We start from the raw sequence: 18,291 nt of genomic DNA on the forward strand, positions 1-18,291 counted from the left end.
AGAATAGGCCTGCAGCAGCCCTAAGCTTGTCGTAAAAGGCGACTAAATAGTGCTCAGAACCTTAGCCGGGGGCTACGGCGCTCTGCCCACAGAGCAACTGGGATGTGTGCCCCAGGTGGTGGAATGGGGTACCCCTGGCGTGTTACATGCTGGGGTTGTCAGGCTATGATACGGAAAACCTGACCGCAAACCATAGTGGTGCACCGTGTTGGGAAAGATGCCACGTTCCTCAAACGTTAAAAAACCCTACTGTGGTATTCTCCCGGAGTACGAATCATAGGGCTCCGCCACAGGAGGCTAAATTGCCCGATCCTACCCACCTCTCCCTATTTCCAGTGGCAATCAAAATTTGTCGATCCCATTGTCCTTGTGTCCCATCCCTTTTTCATTTCATCATTTCATGTTCATTTTATCATCAATTTCATGTTCATCGTCTGAAAATAGCTGAAATATTGCTGCTCGGACGTTAAACCCCAACAAACAAACAAACAATAACAAAATACTTTTAATATTTATTGCCCTCAAATCAAATTCTGAGTAACAGTAACAGAGATAAAATATAAGACACAGTATATAAAATTAACAAATAAGGTAAGATACATTTGTATAAATAAAATATCATTAATAAATACTGTGGCTATTGATTAATATTTTAGCACTAAAGGATGCTGCTGTATTGTTTTATGTTATGCCCAAACTCCAGTGATTTTTTCATTGCAAGGAAGCAATTTTCATCTACTTAACTTCACTTATAAACCAGAAGATACATTAACAAAGGATGCAGCATCTTCAGCCTGCAACATAATGATATTTAACTGTAGTAAACTAGAAATTGTTATGTAACCCAGATACTGGTGGTACAAACTGTATAACTGGCCTTGTTAAAACTGTATACGTTTTAGGCAGAAAATTGGGTATTCAGAAGTACAGAAATTTCAGTATATATCAAATATTGACCAAACAAATGATACTAAAGAGACTGACTTATTCTTTGTAAAAGGAACTTTAATTCTGCATACATTATATGAATAGGATATTTTAAGCTAAAGGAATTCTGTGAAGTAAGGATTCATAGTGTATATGCATGATCATCGGTATAAGTCCCTAACTGCATTTAATACGTGTTGAGGTAAATTAACAAGAATATTTTTACTAAAGCTTTCAGCATTTCAAAGAATTGTCAAACTTTCTACACAAGAATTTTTTTTTTGTAGTCACTTCATAAGAAAAAAATATCTCAACTGTTCAAAGTAAATATAACAAATAATGTGTTTCCTTACATTTTTGTAGCTAAATTAATGTCATTTAATGTAAACGGACATTTTCATGATTTCTTTGATAAATCTACATTGTACAGCTTTAAATCAGGACTGTTCCCCCAAACTGCATTATAATTTCCTTGAAAAATAAATTCAGGACAGTTTAGTTTTCGTCTTACAGGTTTTACCACAAAAATGGGGAAAATGAAACTGCCTAAAATATTTCATGGTTTACAGTATTTCAGAGAAAAACTTTTAAATTTTATATACAGACCTGAGTCAACAAACCAAAAGAAATTGAAAAAAAAAATAAAAGTAAATTTATAATTAAAGAACTATAGCAATAAATTCTGATATAAAAAAAAAAACTAGTTAGGTCTGCATATATTTTACACCTCTTTTAAGAAACAGTCCCAATTAAAATATAAATAGCAGTTAAATACTATTGGGACACATACGATACATCCAAACATACTGAGAGGATAATTCAATACTTCATATTATGCTGAATTTCAAATCCTTCTTAAAACAACTAATATATAACTGATCAAAATTTGCAAGTAAACGTGTGCAACTATCAAACATCCACATCATAAGGCCAACAAAAAAATTGTTATGTTTCCTGTCACCCTTTCAGATTCCCCTACCCAAATGTTTTCATTTGTAATATTGGAAAAAAACAATTAAAATGCCTGCTGACTTGCAGAAATAAAGAAGAAAATAAAGCCAAAGAATTTTTTTCTATCCTAAATGGAAAAACAATGAGTAAGAAATACTGGTTGTTTTTATTTCGAATTGATTGTAAACACACATGTGACTATGCTCTTGGCAATGGACTAACTCTACACCATGTTTAATCTTTAATCTCAGATTTGGTTTTCATTGTATTCTGAGTTTGGTGTCACAATTATTTCATTTCAAAATAAAAAAAAAAAAATTAAAATAAACATTTTTAAAAATCCTAACATACCACATTAAAAAATTTAGAGGAGTGATTGGAAATAAACACAACATTTTTTTTTGCCTAATGTAATAAGCAATAAAAAATGAACAACTGTCACTATAAACTCTGGATTGTTCATGTTATAACAGTTGGCGATTGTCTTCCTGTGAGTTCTCTAAGCTGTGAAATCTGTAAAGCTATATCTATCAATGGCTTCAATACAACCTGAAAAATGAGTTAATATCATATTATACATAGTTTATTGGATTCAGGTTAAATTTGATGGAAGAATACATGAAATCAGCTAACACTTTGGAAACAAACATACACATCTGATAAATACCTGGTAAGAAAGGAACTTGCATTCAGTGCTAAATTTATATACCAACTGATTTCACCATTGCTAAACCAAAACATATGAAAAATGGAAAAAAGTAGAGGGACATTAAGAAGGAAATTTTGTAACTGTACAATTGAAAGATTGTAGAACTGTGACAATTATTTCCCCTTTACATAAGGGATCAAATATAACTACATGTACTAGAAGGGTACAGAAAGAACTGGTCTCAAAAACAAAATTATCATACAACCTGCTATTGTAAACAGCTCCAACCAAGGAATGAATGGAGTAGATAAGTCCAAAGAAAATTACACAGTTTCCATGTTTAAAACCTAACTACACTGGTGGAAAGTGCTTCATCCAAAAGACAATGATTAAGAATTCTTTTGTTTTAAACAAACTTTTTTTTCTGCAGTGAATGACAGTGTGGTCAAGTCAATTTCAGGGATGCAGTAGTCAATTATTTGCTATTTGAATCCAAGTAAAGCTTAATAAAAGTATGAAGTGTTTCCAAGTATATATTGAAAAATGGATTGAGTACTTTGCCATTCAAAAGCTTAAATGAACAATGAGTCAACACAGTTGTTAAAAACTTACATTTTTTAATATTGTCATTGTCTTGTAGGACTCAGTTGGAACATGGACAGAAATTTCTTTCTTTAATGGCATTTAAAAATTGAAAAAAAAAAAACAGAGATTGTGGTACCAATCATACAGCAGAAATAAAACATTCGAAGATAAACCAAAGGCTAATAATATTTCTTAAGAAATGAAACTTTGCCTCATTAAAATTTGTTTGATTCCTGATCTCAAACACATATCCTGTGTTTATAATAACCAAGAAAACTTTTATTTGACCTGTCTTTTTTACATTCATGGTACTCTTGGAAGTTAATGATTCGGTATTTAAAAAAGAATATTTTATTCATGAAACAAAAATAAAATAACTTCTTCAATATCATTAGGATATGTTAGATAAATTAATTTGTATGAATCAGTTCTCAATTGCTTAAAATACTTAGAAATGTCTATTTATTCCCTATTCCCTCTATTTCTTGATGATAGAATATGAATTTCCAATAATATTAAAATATTAAAACTTAAGGCAGACAATATCAAAAACCCTTTTTACATTATTGTTATATGAATAATTAAACAAATATGAAAAGTCTTGCTGAAACATTGACCTTCAAGTAAAGATTCAAGGTCATTATCTATCTATTACTCTATGAGTGATGTATTGGTCTTATAAATAATCACAGTTAATATGAAGAAAGGACAGAGTTTTGGACAAATATGATAGTTTTAACATCATTTTTTAGAAAAAAAAATAGAAAATACTAGTTCCTTGGTAATTCTTTTTTTTGTGTTAAAACTCAGAGCAAAAAAATTTCAAATTTGTACATTGTACCTCTATTAGTACAAGAGTATGAACAAGCAAGTCTGTGAAAAAATACATGCTGCTATTTGTCAATATGTATATACTTAAATTATTCTATAAAAATATAATTCATTTCAGGACAGTGGACACACTTCTTATGGAATCAAAATAAAATTGTATTTCAAGAAATCAAACTTGGGTTTAAGTCTATTACCCTGGTCATAAAAAATCAATATTTAAAGTTGGTTTTCTTGGCTTAATAATCAACAAGATACAAAGAAATCATAAAGGGTTAATGAATGTAAAACTATGTGACATGAAAAATGCACAAACAAAAACAAAAAATACAAATTGCGTATGGTGCACAAACTAAAAAATTACCTGAGGATCATTAGTGAAAGTGGCAGGATCTGATTCGTAACCTTCTATATACATTCTTATAGTAGCACCACTACTGCCTGTACCACTCAAACGGAATATAATACGAGAATCATCTTTAAATATGATCCTTATGCCCTAGAGTAAAGAAGAAAAAAAGCCATCCATAGAAATGTATACTTTGAATAACAGGATCACAATAGAGATATTTGATGTTTTTTTCTCTCAAGTATTAAATATGATACATTTCTATGACTATTTCTGTTTGATGGTTTGTTTGTTTGTTTAATATAGACTTACTGAAATATTGCTTAAAGCAGCAAGCAATTTGCAGCAGACTTTCAGAAATATTGCTGAAAACAGCAAACAGTTTTCAGCATTGACATGATTTAATTGTTTCTACTACCTCAGAAACAAAGTTCCTTTTTCATTAACAACAGAAATAAAAGAAGAACATTTCTTTGAAATATTGATTCATAAGAGCCAATACTTATAATTTTAATGGTTAAAAATAGCAAAAAGTGCCACTATGTGAATCATGTGTTGCAAAATAAAGAAAGTATGATTTGTAGGATAATTATTTAGAGAGAGTAAATAACCAAATTATGTTCAAGAGCACAGGAAAACACCAACATTAAAGAGTTCACAAAACCTTGTTCTGTGCTCTACATAAATCTCCAAGCATTCTAGGTACATGTAATTATAATTACATTTTGGATATAAACAATCACTAATTTTATTTATCATGGCATTTTTCTCCAAATTTTACTGTTATTTTCGAGAGATATTTTTGATTTTGAGATCAGCAGATATTAAGAGTCTCCAGTGATGTCAAATATAGTAAATGTCACAAGAAATAGAAGAAAATGCATTCCAAGCTCTTACATTGTTGAATGGTCAAACAAACTCCCAAAAATATACCGTATTGCACCAAATTACACTTTGGGACAAAAAAGTTGCGACTTTTTTGTAAAAGAAAGTCTGAGAATTCTACATAATAAATTACAATATTCTCCGGAATATAAGTCAAATTGTCTAATTTTGACCAAAATCGACAAAAAAAAACATAGAGATGGTGAATTTGCCAGAAAAGTCAAGGGTCAGACTTGTGCATATATATCATAGATGTCAGTGAAGATCCGAGTTGAGTGGTTTGTTTTTAACAGTATATTATTCCAGCAATATTGCTTTGTATAGTACTTCTGAATTTAAATTAATATTTGTATTTTGTTGAAGTGTACTTTGTCCGCAAGTTCAATTTAGTGAATTGCGTGGTAATTGCTTAGAAGCCTTAGATCATCAGGTGTATGAAATCGTAAACATATCAAGCATAAGATGTGAAATTAACAGGAAATTAGTTTGATGAATAGGTCATAATTACAAGTGGTAATTAATAAACAATTCCCTGATATTTCGAAAATACAATTAAAAAAAAACTGTCACCTGTAAATTTGGTCGCAATTAGCCATTTAGATAACACCTTAACTGATTAAAATTTTAGCAACATGCAAGTAAGTCACAACATACTGTAAATGGGTATAAATTTGAATATTAAAGGACCGAAAACTTCGGAACACTCGATAATGTCTTACCAGTTAAAAAACAGTTTTGTTATCGTATCTTCTAGAGTTAGTTTATAAATTTTAATGATTCCAAAGTTTTTATTAACATTGTCGTATTCGTTCATAAAGGATAGCGGCACTGATCAATAATCTTCAAGTTCAATGGCCAGTTTGACTGAGTGATGGCTTTTGTTGATTGCAGTTTGTCCAAAATTTTGAATGAAAGCAATCGAAAGTGAACTAAAAAAATCTAATGAAATGCATCGTAGATGAACATTTTTTCTTGAAAAATACTTATACAAGTCGAGGCTGACACTTCACTGAAAAAAAGTATCAACTTATAGTCCGAAAAAATATGGTACTATCATATTTTCAAATTTATATATCATTTTTTTCACTCAGGTTACTTGAGATAAATATATTTTCACTTACAAATATTGTTATTGTAAATGAGCAAGCTTAAAAAGTCTTTTTAAATTGGACAAGAAACTTACACATTGTAACTTATACATGGAGTAACTTAAAATAATCATGTGTTACAATTTCTTCTGGGTAAAACTTCAACCATGATATACCTGATTTTCACTTTTACTTTTGTCTATTGGATCTATATAGGAGAAATTGTCCATTATGGCAACTTTATAGGATTTTCCACCAGAACTGAATGTCTGTCCTTTTAAACTCCCTTGAGCAACCTGCTCATTTAAATTGGACATCATTTTCTTGGCAGGATCACTTTCACAATTTTCATAGTCATACCTTAAATATAAATATGCATATGTATCCAAATGTCAACATAAAAACAAATATAACAAAATCTAGAAAACATGATATCGATATATTTTTTGACACATTTAATCCTGAAGTATAGAATATTATAAATTTAACTGCTAAGTTATCACTTTCATATTTTATTGTTGCAAAACACAAACACGTAATTGGTGTAAAATCCTGAATTTGGTTACTGGATTGGAATCCATTCACAAGTTGTCAAAATCAAATATCCATCAAAATTAACATATAAACCAAAACATCTATGTAGCAAAAAATGGTAATCAACTATTACATTCTGTGCCATAAACTTTTTCAGCTACTAGCCCAAACAATGAATTTCAGTAACTTATCTTAATCAAGCAACTAACATTCTCAGATTTTTCACTAGCCCGAAACAATTTCAATTACTTTCAGGCTTCGGGCCAGTGGCTAAAGGCACAGACTGACCAGTAGAAAAGAATAATCAGTATACTTCGTGTGCAGAACAATTTAAGTGCATTTGTCAAATCAAAACATTCAACGGCACTAATGATTGTTGTTATTTATCCTTTTTCAATTAATAATATTTTGTATTTTGTTAGTGTTGATAAAATCTGCTTTATAAAAAATTTGTAAATACACTATTTGGTTCTTCTATTTTAAAGAAAACATGTGATTATCAACTTGACAGTATTATATCCTATCTCTAATACTATCGAACTGAACATTTGCAAAGGAAGAAATACAGATAGATTGAATAATTCAATAACTACAGATAAACATCTACACCAGATTTTAAATAGAACTACAGAATGAAACCTATAAGACTGAATAATAAAAGTTATTTTTATTAAACAAATAACAAACCTAGTGTAAAAGTTTCTACCATACTGTTTCCAATGATCTAGAAGCACATCTTCTACACTACATTTTTTGTTAGCTAAAACTGATAACCAGGCCAGAACAGCCCATAGCCCATCTTTTTCACGAATGTGATCAGATCCTGTACCAAAACTTTCTTCACCACACAGTGATAATCTACCAGCATCCATTAGATTACCGAAAAATTTCCATCCTGTTGGTACCTCAAAGCACTCTAAACATTTGGCTTTAGCAACTCTGAGAAATAAAACAATATACACTTTAAACACAAGAACATATTAAATGTTGCTAGGCAAAATTAAATTTTGGATGCAGTGAGGAGGTGGGATTGGTTTCTATAGAAACCGGGTGAAATGAAGAAGTATTGATCAATTCTGTTCTTGTTAGAGGCCTGATAAAACTCTGTATAAGATAGCCTTATTTTAAACCACATTCACTCTGTTTGCATATGAAATCAAATTGTGGTTTTCAAGCTAAAACTAAAACTGCCAGAACCCAAAAATCAGAAAAAAAACAGCCCAATACCTTACATATACGGTTCCTGCGTGGTAAGGGTTAAGATTTGTATCAAAGGCAATCCTTAAAAGAGGAAGGTAAATTAGGGAAAAAATTGAAGTAATAAATTTCAAAATTTCATAAATGAATTGTCTGCCAACAGACATTTTTGTTTTCACTTTTTGGGTAAAGAAATATTATTTATGTACATGAACATTCACTACCTATCTACAGCACCACTGGTAGGCATACTTCTAGCCAAACCCTTCACTCCTGTCTTCTTAAAGTATGGTATACAGTCAAGGTTATTGCCAAGAACTGCTAGGGAATCTGATGGTGTCACAAAAAATGCATTCTTTCCTAAAATCATATTCCTGTCCTGAAAAAAATGCAATATATGAACCACTTATTCTTACATTGATAGTCCACAGACTTTATATATACACATGTACCAAAAACTGTAAGTTTTCTGTATCCATATAGACAATGTAAAGTAGAGATAAGAGAATGAAATTTTTGTAGCATAACTGATATGAAGATTTTTTGCATTAAAGTAACCTTAAAAAAGAATATTAACTTTAATTACAAGATCATTTGTTGCCACAAGGATGAGTTTAGTTCTTTTCAGGATTACATTATCATTTTAACCATAAATGAAATTGTGTGTTTCGTAAGAAATTAAATTTTTTACGGCAATCTGCAAGGTAAACCAAAAAACTTGAACCCAAACATTTTTTATACAGAAATTATCTTAACTGACAAATTTCATTACTATTTATTTCAATGATCATTCCTCTATTAATGCCTATCAAGGCCATTCAAAGTAAATTTTATGATTCTTGGGACATTCTTCATGAAAACCAATGAGAAAGGTAGCAATTTCTTTTACTTTTTTATAGCCCCTAAAAAATTCTGAGGGTGCTTTCTACAATTTTCAACCATGAAAAAAATTATGTGGAATTTATGGAAATTATTCTTGTTTAATTTTATTTATATAGAGATAAGAATGGATAATGAAGCACCCTTAAAAGAGACAAGAGTCTTTCAAAGAAACCTGAATTTTTTTTTTTAGTTGGCACATAAAAAACAAAACTTAACCTTACCACAGGATTTTAAAATAGCAAGTGCCCTCTCACCAATGACCCCTAAAATATGGTGTGGGCTACAGAAATTTCTTTTAGATTGTAAAGAACTATACATATTGGATACCAAATTTTAAGTAGTGGGCTACCGAGCCAAGATTTTAAGTTAAAGCCCTGTCTTACCCCATCCCCATCAAAAGCACAACCAAAGCTGTGATTTCCTTTCTTCAACTCTGTGACTAGATCTGCAGCATATGTAAGGTTAGGGTCCGGATGTAGTCCTCCAAAATCTGGTAATGGGTTGCAGTTGACAATGTTAGATTCTGAAGCACCAAGTTCATCAACTGCTACTTTTCTCACATAAGGTCCCATTACTTGAAAATAAGTATTCAATTAAATTAAGACATGCTAAATATGATGTATTATAGCATAATAACTCACTAACAGTAGCATGAGCCTTGACTATTCTAGACATATTACGTCTCATGTTTTTCTACTATCAACTACAATACAGTTCAATTTAGATGTTTGTTCAACTGCACTCTTGTTTTTAATTTTGTTTCTTGTATACGAGAAAAAAATCAAATATGGTGAGGCATAAGTGTAACAAAATATAAAAGGTTGGTAATGTGTATGAATTTAAAAAGAACAATGTCTTAATGGTAAAATATTGTTTAGTGATAAATTCCCCTACAAGGAATTAATAAAAGAACAATCCTAACATAAATGTCTTATACTCGCAGTAAGAATACATAATAGAATTATAATATATGCTCAATATAGGCAAATTAATATTTAGAACACAATATTTTTTTTTTACTTCTACCAAAATATTGAAAATGTAAAAAGAAGTGAGAATATAAGTATTTTAAAAACTGACCTCCATTCATAGAATTTAATAGGACATTAACATCAGGAGAAGACAAGTAGGATTTAATGGCAGGAAAATCAAATATCTCCTTCATGTAGTCTACATAATCTGCTACAGAATCAATAACTTGAATGGTAAACTGGTGTCCATCTACATTAAACTGTTGTTCTCCTAACTTAGATAAGTCTGCATTTAGATCTTTACATATTTTGTACTCTGATATGGATGTAGTCAGCTTGTAAATAGTATCCGTAACCCCTTCTGGAGCAGGGCCTATACAAGTGGAATAAAAACAAATTTGAATAAACATATATTTATATTAAAAAAAGAATCAATGGAAACTGGTCATCAAAAGATTTTGTTCAATTTAACCTAGAACTTCTAGGGAATGAGAATTCAGGTTTCTAGACAACTACTGCATTTAATATATATTGTCTTTTGTCAATTACATTATTACAGGTAATATTATTCTTAGTCCCTCACCCCTTGAATAATCAATCAGGCTACCCCTTACATATACCTGACAGAATAACTTCACTCTCTAGATCATACAGCATACTTAAATAAAAAAACTGAATTACAAAGACATAACAAACAACCTTTATAGTTAATGCTAACCTCCATTTGAAATGTTGAACTTGATCCCAAAATCAGCATCAGGACCTCCAGGATTATGACTTGCTGTCAGTATTATGCCTCCATCTGTCTTATATTTTCTTATAACACAGGATACACTAGGTGTTGACATAAGCCCATTCTGAGCAATAATAAGTTTAGAAACCTATTCAAAGTTAAAAAAAATAGATGATACATTTACGTTTTTGTTTAGAATTTGTAACACATAGCAGAGTGGAATAAACTGTATATTCATGTTTCATTTTAAAAAGAAAAATCAACAAGTCTATGAACATCACCAAAAATGACAATAAATAAAAAAATCTAACTCACTGTTTAATATTTCTATATGTAGAAAACTATAAAACTAAAGTATTTAAGTATTTTCCATATCATATATTTCAGTTTTGGGATTTCTATGGCTGAAAAATATGCAAATGTATATTACATGTACATTTATAGAGAAATGAAGATGGACAGAAGAAGTCCTAGTAGCAGTGATTTTTCTAGCGCTCGTCATTTTCGTCAATGACGAAAGACTTTTCAGAATGACGAAAATAATTGAGTCTCATTTCGTCACCTGAAATCTTTGAAAGTACAAAATACATTAAGAGCTGTAAGCCCAACATTGGTTCAAGTGGCAAAAGTGACAATTTAATTACCCCAACCTAATTACAACTCTCAACAGGTATAAAAAATTTGCGTAAACAATCACCTAAGTTGCCAATTACACTAATCAGACACCGCACATGGAGTAAATGTCAATCTCTGACCACACAAATGTGAAAGTTCAAATGCGGGTAACAATTGCTGCTTTGAAAATTCCTTTGCTTCTCATTAACTTCGTCTCAAAATGACATAAAAAGTAATTTATCATTAATTTTTGTAAATCAAACTTGAGTGTAAACCAAATGTGGGTAATTTTGCCACTACCCCGGTGTCACTACATTTGTAGTTGAATGTCAGCAATATTAACTATCTTGAAGATATCATTTATACTATCAATGAATTCCTCAGGGACCAATACTAAATATAACTGAAAAATAAAGACATAAATTTGTCATTAACTCAGTATGGTTCCCAAAGGCACAGATGAAAATTGTGCTAAAAATAGAATCTCATGAGGCAACAATAGGGAAATACCTATTTGAAAATATTTATATCTGTCCAATGTAGCACTGTTGCATGTTAAGGCAGTTCTATATATACACTGTGCTAGATGTATTTTTGTGTTTCTACAAAGGGTGGCAATACAGAAAACAGCATTTTTTATATGAAATACATGTACATTTAAAACTATGTCAGGGATGTACACTTGTATTTCCCTGATTAATTTGTAAGAGTGTAAAGGGATTTCTATTGTTGATGACTCTTAAAAGCTGGGGAGTTTCTTTTTTAATTAAATCTCAGGCATGCTTTTTGGATTCTCTGGAAAACATGCTTGCATGACTGTGGAAAAAACTGTGCTTTATTCATATGCAGTGTACATGTACATTTAAGTTTTATTTAATGTCTTTACAAAGTGCTGTAAATAACAGATGATTCTGAAATATCTTTTGTCAGATGCAAGTATTACCATACTTTAAAAAAATTTACCATTAAAAAGGTCCTCATTTTCTCACACGAAAGTGGCTAAAGCTTTCAAAATCCTGGAAAAAACCCTGTAGTAGGTAACCCTCTATAAACATTTTAATGATAATTTTTAAATTAATAAGGCGAAATGTAGGTCCGGTCACCTCATTGAATAAAATAGGGTCAGTAAGTTGGAATATTATTGATTTTTAAACAATTCGTGAGGTTGGCTTGAAATGTCGCTAAATCCTGAAAAAAGATGAAAGCATAAGTGTTCAATGAAAATATTAATTACAAAAACTGATTACTATACAATCAACACAAACAGGAATGAGACATCAACAGGCTATAAATTTATGGCTTTCAGTTGTCTCATGGCCGCAGCTGCAAGTAAGTTGTTATTTTATAATGTAAATACCAAATCCATGTGAAGAAGTTTCGAAAGAAATCCAGATTACCGGAAATGGGTAAGGTCGGTCGGCTTTTTATTATTATTTTTTTTCATTATGGCAAAAAGAAGTTAAGGGCAGGCAGTAAAACAAGGGGGCAATCAGGCAACAGGAGCTGCACATATTTTTTACTTTGGGCTTATTATACATTAAAGTATTTTTAACAATACAAGGAACAGTAGCAAGCACAATTAGTAAGACTGGAATCTGGAAGAGTTTTAAATAATTCCAGTGGAAAATGATATGTCTACTACCATTCTGCTCCAAAAGTATCATGCTCCATCCACTCTTGTTTTGCACTAATTCACATGTAAAAAGATTCAAAATGTCAACAAAACAGGGTCTCTCATGTAAAATGATTAAAACTTCAATAAAAAAATTTAATTATTTTTGCATTGAAAATGATATCAGCATACAGAAAAATGAACCAGGAATCGAACTATAGCAGGCTTGCCTATCCTTTCCTTATGAAAATAGTAAGGACTAAGGGTGTAATCAAAAGTAGTAATTTGAGATCAAATATCATGAGTTTTATTTTCTGTTGCGAAAAATTGTGGACAGAAACCACCAATATTGTGGATGAATATCAATAAAATGTATATTTTATTGTGTTGTATTATGTGGTTTTTTTTTGTTTTGGAAAGAACATAATTTTTCTCCTCACAAATATTTTTTGACATATATACAGTGATTGGGATTACCGTGCACCATGTGCCATAGTCGCATTTCCTCTTGGAATGGCCCATTGAGTGACTAATGTGTCGTGTCATATGCACGCATTAAGTTTCCATCATTGATGGTGGAGTATTGTCCACTACTTGTGACAGTAAAAAAGGCATGAATGTGTCTTTTAACAATGTTTTTATTAGCTGTAGGTGGATGTTTTGATTGACACATTTTCAAGGGGATTTGAAGAACGGGGAATGAAACAGTACTTTGTCAATTTTTAGATTACATATTCTTGATCACTTAATTATGTGTTTGAAAGAACAATAAACATTGTTTTAAAGAATAAATCTAATACCAAAACAGAAGAAAGTATCTTTTTCAACACCTAAAAAATATTAATAATGGTAATTACCAGAATCAAACTGCATTGTTGTAGAAACTAACTCGGCAGCTAGACACAATTATGAACCCCTTATTGAAAATATTGATAATGGTGGAGTCATAATATATGGTCCGAAGCACCCCAAAAAAATCCATAATATGATTGCAGCCAAACAAAAAAAATAGACTTTTTCCTATCATTTTTTATTAACTACTTTAATAGCCTAACTGATGGCAGATCTGTGGACTATGATAAAGGACTAGACAATACATCACTATAAAAACTCAAACAATAGAAAAGAGACGAGATTTGATGTGACAATTAATTGACATGTTAATTGTTAACTCTTAATAAACATTTGATCTGCAGTGTAAATTAAAGTTTGTTTATGTTACATTTGGTCTTCAATATCTATTGTCTAGCCAGCCTTAGCAGCTATTCCAAATTTTGTCTCATGTTTTTTTAAGAATGGCCCATTGAAATTGAAAATTTCCCATTGAATTGAAGGGTAAAGGGGCCATAGTCCCATTGGCAAAATTTTAATTCCAATCACTGTATATAGATTTTTTTTATGTTTAAAAACTAGAAATGACTATTAATGCAATAGTTACAGAGTCATATAAAACAAGATGAAACCGAACCGAACCAAAAAAATCACAAATTCGGAAAATTTGCCAAAGTGTAAGAAAGTTGTCAACAGATACCCTTGAAAATCTTGGGCCTTACGACAAAATTGTGCGGGTAAGCAACTCTGCTATAGGTACATGTAGGTGTGATAAGCATGGTTGTTAGAAGCATTTGAAACCCAAAATGGTACTCCCTAGTATCACTATATCTTCAACTTTTTGTATGGCACATCTTTTTGAACACAAATCCAAAATACAAATGTATCAATATCCATATAAAAAAGAGGAGGCTTACATGGTCAGATGAATTTTGGATTACCTTTGGAATAAACAAAAGAGTTAAAAAGGTTTTGTAAGTCTTGTCATGTATTTCTGTGGTTTCACGAGAATGGGTCCTTCCTACCATTCAAATGCATAGAGATTTGTCATTTTCAAAATGTTCAGAATATGAAAGCAAAAGATATTTTCGTGTAAAAATACCAATAAAAATAGCAAACATCTATTTCCACATGATTAAAGTGTTAAAAATGCATAAAATAGAAGATTTTGCTTTGTAATACAGCATGTCAAGAACCAGAAAGTAAACTAAAATGCAGACAGGTCTACCGATTTCAATAGTTACATTAGAAATTCTAGTAAGAAAAGTGAAATGTGGCAGGACGGCCTACCTGCGTTGTAGTAGGTAGTGCGATTTAAATAGCCAGTTAATTGACTTGGCTAAAGGATTAATTCTTTAGCCAAATCGTTTGTCGCTGGCTTGTCTAGGATTCGATCCTCGGTGGCGGAGTATAATTTTGTGAGTCAAATCATGCTCTCCAATTATGTTTGGCACCCAACTAAAAAAACCAAAGGGTTTGGTTAGCTATTGAACTAGTGTTAGAGTCATTCATGGTACGAAGACTCTTAAGGTGGGGAAATGTGGCAGGACGGCCTACCTGCGTTGTAGTAGGTTGTAGTGAGATTTAAATAGCCAGTTAATTGACTTGGCTAAAGGATTAAATTTTTAGCCGAATCAGTTTGTCGCTGGCTTGTCCCTGAGCGGTCTAGAGTTCAATCCTCGGTGGCGGTGTATAATTTTGTGAGTCAAATCATGCCCTCCTGTTACAGAAACAAGACGAGACTTACAGACTCTATTGTCTTGGTGACAAGCTTTCATTATGACCTACCAGTAATAAATGATATATATGATATGGTGCAAATATTACCCCATTGGCAGCAGCAATTCTGACAATCTTTTCTGCTACATCTTTCATAAAATAACGTCCATCTCCTCCCACTGCCAACGTGCAACCGATCAATTTTTCGCCAAGAGCACCTGTAAGTGTAGACTGTACGAAATTTTCGGTGTAGTGCTCTTGTTGGAAAACTTTTACCGCTTTCCTTAGGCCACTTGTGCCCGGCTTTTGCCCATCGATTGGCGATGTTGACACCCTTGCAGAAGTGAGCGACATTATTCGTCCTTAGGCTTAGACAGTCAAGGATGCTGAATGTTTTTTGTCCTTGAACTCCGAAAATATTATAAATCCGGTACCAAATCCGTTTGAAGATCCGGAAATAAACGCGCGTTACCACCGGGGGGATGTTACTTCCTACATACCAGTACTATAGGAGAGTTCTCCAATCTCATTAGTGATGTCATATTCCCCAATTTGCATATCATTAAGTGTCAAATTGGTTGGCAGATAAAAAACGAAATAAACAATTAACAATTTCATGATTAGAATCCCAATTTTCAAAACTTTATAGCTTTGTTATTTTATATCCAATTTTTGTTCTTCAAAATGTTTCATTTAGATAAAATATTCCATATATTGTATGTGAATTTTTTACTCTTTTACTTACAAAATTAATTTGAAATGATATTTATATGTAAACCTCTATTTTCATTAAAAATTATTTTTAATTTTTTATGTTCACATAGTCTAATTACTGAATATTTATTTTTAAAATCCGTGGATAAAAAGAGTATTGTTGGCAGTGTAGTGAACCAAAAGAATTTTTCAATTATCTTCATAAACCAAAAAAGTTATGATGATTAAAAGTTGATGCCCCGTGCCACTCAATGGATTTTTTGCCAACCAAATCCAAATCACAGGTAAGTGATGACATCACGAAGACGTGCCGCTGGAATGGGTCTGTTTTTCTAGAGTTGAAATATATGTTTGGGTCATAATTTTTTCCCTTTCCTATGTCACTGGGCTGTCATTTCTGAGCTATACATATAACGGAGGTGTTTTTCCAGCTCCAGCAGCACTCCGTACCAAATTCTAACAATAGTGACTCCACAACCAGGGGTGGATCAGGCGGGGGCGTGGCGGGCATGCGCCCCCACTAAAAAATGCAATGCATGGGATGCCATAGACTGGTTCCCGATCGCAATCTTCAGTATGCTACACATATACAAATATAACGACCGGTACGGACTTGACATTACCTTGAACTTGTTTACTGCGCTCTTGGAAATCGGAGGTATTTCTGTACCGAACGTCAGTTGGCGGACGTATACAAAAAGACGCTCCTTCACCCGATATTTCACAAATCCACATCCCATTGACAAAAAAATGAATTCATTAAAACGCAAACTTAATTTTTTTTTCTAAAGCCTGCGACAAGACATAACAATTAGAAGGCATGATAATGGATAAGTGATTAAGCTATGCAAATCTCGATATGGTATATTTGATCATTTCTGCCATCTGCCATGATCTGGATATATGGATATGAATCAGAATTTTTTTAATACAAACATGAAAGCAACTGGATTGTCACCACAAAACATATATGTAATTCAACAATACAAATTACAATATTTAAAGTACATGTTCACAACATAACTTTATTAACTGCATTTATGATTACTGTAAGTCCAAAGAAAATCTTGGTTTGGAAGGTTGAGTCGGGCATATTTATTATAATACATTTACCAGGACACAATTAAGGTTCTCCATTTCACTACCCTTATTTTTATTTATTTTATTTTATTTTTTTATTTATTTTTTTTTTTTTTTGCCTTTTCTGTAAAATTGAAGCTAAATTTTAATATTACAACAATATCTAATAAAATAATTTCCAATATCTGTCTGACTAGCATGTATCCTAAACTTTACTGTCGTTACTATCCGTTACTCGTGTTAACATTGATAAGGTATAGCTGCGAAACGTAGCTCTATTTTTTTGTATTTTCTTAACGTTAGATCGCGAAATCAAAAAAAAAAAGATCAAGAGCTACGATTTCGCAGCTATGATAAGGTAATGCAATTTTGAATTTGAAACTCCAAGAATCGGAATTTCATATAATTCACGGCTTCTTCGGTTACTGAATCATCTAATAATTACAATGTAAGTACAAAGCGGATGTAGGTTTACTATAGCTATATAATTAAAACAATAACTGTTATTGTTACATTTACATGTATACACCGTGTACATGCACACATTTAGGGGTAGGGATATGTGGATACCTGGGATACAAAATTGAGGCGGTACGGACACAGGAAAGTCGACTTAAGTCTTGGTTTAAAAAAATGAGCGAACATGATAAAATGTTCACATTCATTTCTCTGTGATTTGTTTCAATAATAAATTATCTAACTTTTATTGAGCCCAACAGAACGATCTAAAACAAAAACAAAACAAAACTGGAATTTTAAAGCCGTCACAAATCGAAAAAATCCAAATATTACGTGTGCCAACTGGGTGTGTATACACCTCTCGTGAGAGTGTTTTGCTAGTAGCTAATACCTGGAACGTAGTCCCGGGAACCAGGATAGTGTTGTCAGGGGTAAATTTAGGCGGTTTTTAGTTGAAACTTTAATTTCTCGCTAATTTTACCACAAAAGATATCTACACTGCACTCACTCTAGAAGAATATTTCAAAAATTTGACTTCAAAATGGTAGTAACATCGTTAAATTTGAAACGCTTTCTAGTGTCTTGCCATTTTCACGTATCACGTATTTTCAAACTTTAACTTCGGTCCACTCATTTGGCACCTCCGTGTAGCAAAAGCAATACAAAGAAGTTCATGATACGT

General features: G+C 31.8%; 1 protein-coding gene across 2 annotated transcripts; it reads right to left on the minus strand.

The window, feature by feature from the left end:
* Positions 1-500: 500 nt before the first annotated feature.
* Positions 501-15,735, minus strand: LOC148629414 (phosphoglucomutase-1-like). 2 transcript variants are annotated; one of them, XM_088550502.1, is made up of 10 exons: positions 15,465-15,735; positions 10,565-10,727; positions 9,956-10,219; positions 9,259-9,449; positions 8,218-8,372; positions 7,484-7,735; positions 6,439-6,622; positions 4,305-4,439; positions 3,140-3,199; positions 501-2,427 (listed from the first exon to the last, which is right to left on the minus strand). In XM_088550502.1, the coding sequence occupies exons 1-10, from the start codon at positions 15,708-15,710 to the stop codon at positions 2,338-2,340; spliced, it is 1,740 nt and encodes a 579-aa protein (XP_088406628.1). In that variant the 5' UTR covers positions 15,711-15,735; the 3' UTR covers positions 501-2,337. The 2 variants fall into 2 exon arrangements, with proteins under 2 accessions (XP_088406628.1, XP_088406634.1); XM_088550508.1 differs by lacking the exon at positions 3,140-3,199.
* Positions 15,736-18,291: the final 2,556 nt, after the last annotated feature.

Source organism: Perna viridis, chromosome 1 (genome assembly GCF_037379345.1).
Source record: "Perna viridis isolate PV_CMFRI_1.1 ecotype Kerala chromosome 1, ASM3737934v1, whole genome shotgun sequence".
Classification (NCBI taxonomy): domain Eukaryota; kingdom Metazoa; phylum Mollusca; class Bivalvia; order Mytilida; family Mytilidae; genus Perna; species Perna viridis.

What these genes read in the sequence shown, in the direction of transcription:
- LOC148629414 (XM_088550502.1), bottom strand. Translation starts at nt 15,710, where the DNA reads ATGTCGCTCACTTCTGCAAGGGTGTCAACATCGCCAATCGATGGGCAA. An exon ending in ATTAAATTCTATGAATGGAG is followed by an intron (nt 9,450 to 9,955) that starts GTCAGTTTTTAA and finishes CTTATTTTCAAG; the next exon opens with TAATGGGACCTTATGTGAGA. An exon ending in CAATGACAATATTAAAAAAT is followed by an intron (nt 2,428 to 3,139) that starts GTAAGTTTTTAA and finishes CTCATTTTTCAG; the next exon opens with GTTGTATTGAAGCCATTGAT.